At 52.5% G+C, this 7,500-nt stretch overlaps 2 protein-coding genes across 3 annotated transcripts in view; both read right to left on the reverse strand.

Annotated features, from left to right (window-relative positions):
- The window catches only part of LOC125041886 (cGMP-dependent protein kinase 1-like), a 241,659-nt gene that overhangs the window by 69,816 nt on the left and 164,343 nt on the right, over nucleotides 1-7,500 (reverse strand). The window lies entirely within an intron of this gene.
- On the reverse strand, nucleotides 2,884-5,817 carry LOC125041888. The gene has a single exon (XM_047637268.1). It carries the CDS (start codon nucleotides 4,623-4,625, stop codon nucleotides 3,726-3,728), a length of 900 nt encoding a protein of 299 aa, XP_047493224.1. The 5' UTR covers nucleotides 4,626-5,817; the 3' UTR covers nucleotides 2,884-3,725.

The raw sequence follows: 7,500 nt of genomic DNA on the forward strand, positions 1-7,500 counted from the left end.
AAGACTTTCAATTCCCTGCGAACAGCCTGACGTCGCCCCCCTCCTCCCCTCCCCTCCCCTCCCCTCCTTTTCCCTCCCCCTCCCCACCCACAACCTCAGCCGAGACTTCCGTTCCCCGCTTCCTTTTTCTCCTCGCCATTCCAGCAACTAAAGCTGCCATAGTCTTCCGGTTTTATGATCCCGGCAACAGGTCGCAAATGACATTATGACAACGCAATAAAAAAAAGGAAAAGAAAAGGAAACAAGCACACACATAGACCAGATCCTCGCCCAGAAATCAACATTCTGCGGCTGAACTTCCTAAATGAGAGCGGCTGATATGGTTCCCAATTTAATGACTTCCTGGAGGTGTGACAATGAAAGCGGAGCACCTGCAGAAGAAGCCCCACTTACCTCGTTATCATCTGTTATCACTGCTTCTTCATAACGGTTGGTCGTCGTCGTACCAATACATATATATATAAGTGTGTGTATGAGCATAGTATCCGAGGGCTTTTACTCATCGACATCAGTATCATAATCGTAGCATTCTTTCTCCTTTTCTTTTCTTTTCAATAATTCTGCAGACGAATTAATGCCTTGCTCTTAATAATGCTGTTCACGGGTATTGTGTCATATGTTCACAAGGGCGTGAGTGGTATTACAACATAGTGGCACTTGGTATTTACACTCGTCCCAGCACACAAAGAGAAACTGGTTCTGTACACATGACTGAGCACCAGACTTTAAGCTGTTATTTCCCTTAGGCTGGAGACCTTAGCCAAAGGGATGAGGTGCATTCGTGCACTTTTGCGATTGCGCCTTCATTTGGGTCGCACGCGGAATGTTTGAAATAGTTTTAGGCTTGGACAAGGCATTAGCTCATAGTGCTCGGTGAGATGGATGTCATATTAAAGTATCGAGTCTCACACCATTTCATTTCATATGTGATTTTGAAGGTTTATGAAGACGCCGAATCGTGGAAAGAGAAAAACGAGAAAGAAAAAAAAGACTAAAACCAAAAGAAGCGAGAGGGAGGAGAGGGGCATTCAATACACAACCAAAACTTGCTTATTTTCGAAACGTGCAACATTATCAACAAGTTACAGATACCCTGCAAACCAAAACATTCCCCCATAAAATATTTACGAAAAAGAAAGTCATGCAGGGAGGGAAAAATAAGAAAAAGTGTGAGAGAGAAAGAGAAAGAGAGAGAGAGAGAGAGAGAGAGAGAGAGAGAGAGAGAGAGAGAGAGAGAGAGAGAGAGAGAGAGAGAGAGAGAGAGAGAGAGAGAGAGAGAAGGAGACAGAAAAGAGATATACAGAATTACCTAAAAGAGACAAATAATCAACTGAGGCACAAAAGCAGAAGCAGCCTGTGACGGGCCGGGCCATTCGCACGTGAGGCAATGCGCTCGTCGCAGCATAGCACAACATGCCGGACTCGAGCGCAGCAACATGCCGGAACACGCATGCTCTTGGAAACGAGTGAGCTGGGTGGAGGTGCAACTGCCATGCGCAATATTGTAGAAACCTACGTGACGGAGATGAGGGGTCAGGGTATGTGAGGGTGTGGGAGTATGTGGGGTGGGGGTATGTGGGGTGGGGGTATGTGGAAGCCAGAGGGTGGGGTAGGGTCAGGGGGAAGGTGGAGGTTATAGAGGGTAGATTAGGTCATGTGGGGTTTATCTGGTTGTGGGGGTTGGTTAATGGGCATGGCAAGAAGAAACGAGAGAGAGAGAGAGAGAGAGAGAGAGAGAGAGAGAGAGAGAGAGAGAGAGAGAGAGAGAGAGAGAGAGAGAGAGAGAGAGAGAGAGAGAGAGAGAGGGAGAGAGAGGGAGAGAGAGGGAGGGAGAGGGAGGGAGAGGGAGGGAGGGAGGGAGGGGGAGGGAGGGAGGGAGGGAGGAGGGAGAGGGAGAGGGAGAGGGAGAGGGAGAGGGAGAGGGAGAGGGAGAGTGAGAGTGAGAGTGAGAGAGAGAGAGAGAGAGAGAGAGAGAGAGAGAGAGAGAGAGAGAGAGAGAGAGAGAGAGAGGGAAGGAGGGAGGGAGGGAGGGAGGGAGGGAGGGAGGGAGGGAGGGAGGGAGGGAGGGAGGGGGAGGGAGGGAGGGAGAGGGAGGGAGAGGGAGGGAGAGGGAGAGGGAGAGGGAGAGGGAGAGGGAGGGAGAGAGAAAGAGAGAAAGAGAGAGAGAGAGAGAGAGAGAGAGAGAGAGAGAGAGAGAGAGAGAGAGAGAGAGAGAGAGAGAGAGAGAGAGAGAGAGAGAGAGAGAGAGAAGTATGAATGTAAGAATATAACTTGAGAGTGTGAGAGAGGTAAGATCAGTACTGGTAAGTTAATAAGGTAAGCGAGTGACTTAGTGAGCGTGCAAGTGTGAGTTTAATAGGTAAGCGTGAGAGAAGTACTTAGAAGTACGTGTGAGTAGGACCCTCCATCAGAGAAAGAGGTGGAGAGAGGGAGACCAATGAAAGCGAAAGGGCAAGAGAGGAGAAGAAGAGGGGGTAAGGAGGAGAGTTGAGAAAGAAATGGAGATGGAGAAAACAAGCAAGAGAGAGGCATAACAGAGAAAGAAAAAAAAAATCAAAATAAAATATGATTAGCAAATGAGCATGCGGAATAATCAGAAATGTTGCAGAAATGAATGTGAAAGAGTAAGAAAACTAAAAATCAATAAGAACGATAAGTGCCAAATGAAAGGGAAGAAAGGGAAGAAAATAAAAAGAAAAGCGTGAGAGCCAATTGCCTGTACCTTTTGCTGAGCTGTTCCTCTTCGTCTGCTGTTTTTGACAATTTTTATTACTCGTTTATGTCTTATTTATGCTTGAAGATGGAGCTCGAATGTTGAAACTGAGGGTCCCGTTAGCCATCTGGTTTGAGCTAAGACATGGGTGATTCAATAAAACAAAGTGATCTTCCCTCTACCTCTTTTATTGAAGCACAATGCCCGAACGGGTAGATACAGGTTCTGGTAGATTCGCAGGTCTACCTTTCCGCATGATGACACTGAAGTAACACAAGTGATAAATACAAAGGACAAGGTATACCATATGCATTTCTCTCTACTAAGCTACCAACCAATTCACATTCAGTTGCAACATTCAAACATAAACATTTATAGAGAAAATAATAATAATAAAAAAAAAACATTAATGCATGGAAGGAGTAGCTGTACAACTATGTACATGGGATGTACAGGGTGGGTGTGGGGTGTCTTTTCGTGTGTGTGTCGTGCAGCGTGAGTGGTGCACACAAAGTATACTACAACACTGGCGCAGGCAGTGCTCCGTGCACACTCACACGGCCCACGGTGCCTCCCCGGTCCGCGGGGCCAGCTGGCCCGCTGTTTAAAGTCCCAGCCCACATGACACACTAGCTGGCCAGCTGGCCCTCACAGGTGACCTGGGGGCACGTGAAGGCTAGAGAGCCCGGCCCGGTGTGGCCCGCGCGGCACCATCCGAGGCCCTCTAAGAGATAGGCCGGGAGGTCCGCGGGCCGCACCACAGACAAAGGACTAGTGTGGACCAACGAGTGGGCCACACGTGCTGGGTGCAGTACAGGATCAAGCAGGACCCGCGGCCATCAGTCAGGCGTGCTGAGGGCGGGGCCGCGGGCCTGCAGGCTCCGGTACGGAAGAGCGGGTGCCATGGGTGCGGCCCGCGGGGCGCGGGGCCACCAGGCAAGGCGTGCAGTGCAGGCTCTCAAGTATGAGGGCGTTACAGCGTGGGCGGTGCGAAGGGAGATGGCCCTGGCCGTCACCGGAGGCCCGTCGACTTACTTGAGCTGTCGGACTCCTCATGCGAGAGCTGGGTCATGAGGCCAGCCCCGGTGCGTCGCGAGCGCGCGCCTTCGCAGATCTTGGGCCTCGGGATGGCCCAGTCGTCGTCCGACTCGGAGCCTTCCTCGATCACGTGTCGGATGTGCTTGTTGGGGTACTTCTGCTGCTTGGGCTCTCGCTGCTGGTGCTTCTGCGGCGTCGACCCCAGGAGCACCTCCCGCCGCGAGAAGCGGCAGTTGGGCTTCTTCACGTACTCGAACTCGTCGTCGCCGGAGCCGGAGCTGGGCGAGTTGCTGCCGTCGCTGTGGCGGTGGTGGTGCTGCGGCCGGCGGGGCTTGAGCACGTTCTCGACGCGGAGGTGGTCGAACAGCGGGTGGCCCGTCTTGGGCACGGAGCGCACCTTGTTGTTCCGGCTGATGGCCTCCACCGTCTTCCTGTAGTTGATCACCTCCAGAGTCTCGTAGATGTTCTCGTCGCTGGCCACCGAGCGCAGGCTCCCGATCAGGGTCTTTTTGATGTTGTCCACGTTGACGCTGTTGCGCTTGCCGCCGTACTTCTGGCCGTGGGAGCCGCTGCGGGGGCGGCGCTCGCCCTCGCTCATGAAGCGGTCCAGGTAGTTGGCGTCGTTCTCGGCGCCTAGCAGCTTCAGGCTGTCGAAGGTCGGGTAGGCAGCGTCGCCACCCATCCGCCGAGCGCCCTTCAGCATGCGCATGTACTCAGCCTTCTCCTGGGCGTGCTTCGACTTGAGGGCGTCGAACATGGGGTGGCCGGTGGGGTTGGGGTGGCCATGCTGGCGGGCCAGCATCTCCTTCGCGCGGGGATGCAGCATGTGGTACTCCGGGTGGAAAGACACTTTCGTTCCGTGGTAACCTGGCATTTTATTACACTTTATATCACAGCACACTGATAACACGACTCAACTCACTTGGCACTGGAACACAACTTCCTTCTCGAGGCACCTTCCACTCTCGGCACTGCTCACACTCACACTGGCGACGCTGTTATCCGCAGGGCTGCGGCGCCAGAAACACTTTCTATTTACACTTCACGATGAATTACGGCACTTGAGGCTACTGGTGCCAGCCAAGCGGCACTCACAGGGAAGGTAGAGACGTTCTTTCCTCACGTTCACACTGGTTACACTTGTCCTCGCTTCTGGAGGAGGACTCACACTGGACAAGGGCGTGACACTTTCCTATGATGCAGAAGAAGTAGAAGAAGAAGGGGTGGGCTGGCCGGTCCGCTCGTCACTTTCACTTTCCTGCAAGACTTGGCAAGATGCAGCGTGTTGCTTGAGCGCGCGGGCAACGGCAGCGGGGGCGGAGGAGGCGTGGCACGACGGTGTTCTCCGACGGCTGGGCACTGCAGTGACTGGTTGTCCTGCGAGACCGGGTATAAGAGGCAGCCACGGCGTTGTCCCCGTGACGAAACCCAGGAGTTGCGTCACGTGAAAGTTGGCCGCGTCACGAGAGTCGCTGCACTGTGCTGGCCGGCCTGGAGGTCGCCTGGCCTCACACTCACCCTCGGGGAGTCGTCGGAGAAGGCACACGAGCGTTGGCTTGATCCTCTGCCACCTCTGCCGCGGCGAGGTGCACTGAGGGATGCTGGCGCTGTGGGGGCGGGATGACGGCTGATGATGACCCAGATGCGGGCTGTCCAGGTCACGAACTTGCAACTCGCTGTGCTTGCTCACTCGCCACGCTCTGCTCGTCGGGTGGACACTTGCTGGTCGGGTCAAGGGGCGGCGGGAAACGGGGTCCTGTTGTTGCTGTCTTCGCGGGGGTCAAGAGGGGGAGGGGGTCTTGCGGGCGTAGGTAGAGGGACTTTCTTTTCGGCGAGCGATCGCGCGTGGGGAACCGCAGGCAGGCTCTTGTCGTCGGGCTGTCAAGAGGCGGACGACACTCCACGACGAAGGAGATGCAAGTCGGGCGAGACTTGTCTCCAAAGACACTTCAGACTCTTGGTGGGGCGTCTTGACTCAGGCTACCGTAGCGGCACTCCTGAGCGTGTCTAGCCTGTCGCGTGCGGCTGGTCTGGGCTGCGGCTGTTGGCCGAGTGACGCCTGGCGCTCGCTCTACGCGCCGTCCTCACGCACGGCGGGAGGGGGCGGGGCGGGGGACCAAGGATGGGGGGGACAGCGACGACTTCTGGGTATGGGGGCGTGGAAGTAGTGTGCGCCGAGGAGGGGGGGTGGGGGGCGCACACTACCTTGCGGCGAGGGGGCAGTAGAACCGGGGCACATTACTAAGGGTAGCAACTCCGCCACTACGGGGCTGGTGAGAGTAGTCTGAGAGGGGGAAGCGGGGGAAGAGGGAGGGAGACAGGAGGGGGGATCAAGGTCGCGCGCTGTCCCCCCTCACCCCGCCCCTCCCGCCGTGTGAGTGGACGCCAAGTACAGTAAGAGAGCGCGTATCATGAAAACATGACGTCGACTCTGATACCATTCGCGCTCGCAGGAAACGCTCCCGCGGCGAGCGTCTGCCTTCTCGCGGCATAAGAAATGCGTTTCAAAGGCGCTTTTGAAATATACGCATCGCACTTCCTACTTCCTGAACGATACGAGGCAAGTGGCAGTAGCAGGAAAACGCGACAGCTTCCGTTCGAAGCGAAGTGTTTGGTAATCACAAAGATTAACATATACTTCCTTAAAAGAAAACGGGGATTTTTGAACAGATACTTTTACAGTTATATCTTAAAGTGATAACACATGATTCAAATCCATTTTTTTATTATTAGCCAATATATAACGAACACCTTTCTAATATTCTTATATTGTCTGCAATATTATATTTATGGTAGATGCGATTAGTTAATATATAATTTCAGAGATGTAAATCCTAAAATTTGGTTCAGATTGAAGTAATAAGGGAAATAATGAGCGCTAGTATACGTGTGTGTGTACATATATCCATATGTATGAGCATGTGTGTGTGTGTGTGTGTGTGTGTGTGTGTGTGTGTGTGTGTGTGTGTGTGTGTGTGTGTGTGTGTGTGTTTGTGTGTTTGTGTGTTTGTGTTTGTGTGTGTATGTGTTGTGTGTGTGTGTGTTTGTGTGTTTGTGTGTTTGTGTTTGTGTGTGTGTGTGTGTGTGTGTGTGTGTGTGTGTGTGTGTGTGTTTGTGTGTGTATGTGTTGTGTGTGTGTGTGTGTGTGTGTTTGTGTGTTTGTGTGTGTGTGTGTGTGTGTGTGTGTGTGTGTGTGTGTGTGTGTGTGTGTTTGTGTGTTTGTGTGTTTGTGTGTTTGTGTTTGTCTGTGTATGTGTTGTGTGTGTCTGTGTGTGTGTGTGTGTGTGTGTGTGTGTGTGTGTGTGTGTGTGTGTGTGTGTGTGTGTGTGTGTGTGTGTGCCTATACACACAAAAGCATATGTATACACACACGCTTATGTATATACACACACATACATAAATAGACACACACACACTCACACACACACACACACACACACACACACACACACACACACACACACACACACACACACACACACACACACACACATACATACATATACATAACCCATACATATATATATATGTATGTATATATATATAAATATAAACACCTATCGATCTACCTATCGATCTACTTATCAACGTGTCTCTCTACCGGGAAGATTAAGACCGTAAATGGAAACAAAGACAAGGCACACACACACACACACACATACACATACACATACACACACACACACGCACACACACACACACACACACACACACACACCTGTCAGAGACCGAAGGTAGGGAAAGCTAGC

This window comes from Penaeus chinensis, chromosome 31 (genome assembly GCF_019202785.1).
Source record: "Penaeus chinensis breed Huanghai No. 1 chromosome 31, ASM1920278v2, whole genome shotgun sequence".
Classification (NCBI taxonomy): domain Eukaryota; kingdom Metazoa; phylum Arthropoda; class Malacostraca; order Decapoda; family Penaeidae; genus Penaeus; species Penaeus chinensis.

What these genes read in the sequence shown, in the direction of transcription:
- LOC125041888 (XM_047637268.1), bottom strand. Translation starts at nt 4,625, where the DNA reads ATGCCAGGTTACCACGGAACGAAAGTGTCTTTCCACCCGGAGTACCAC.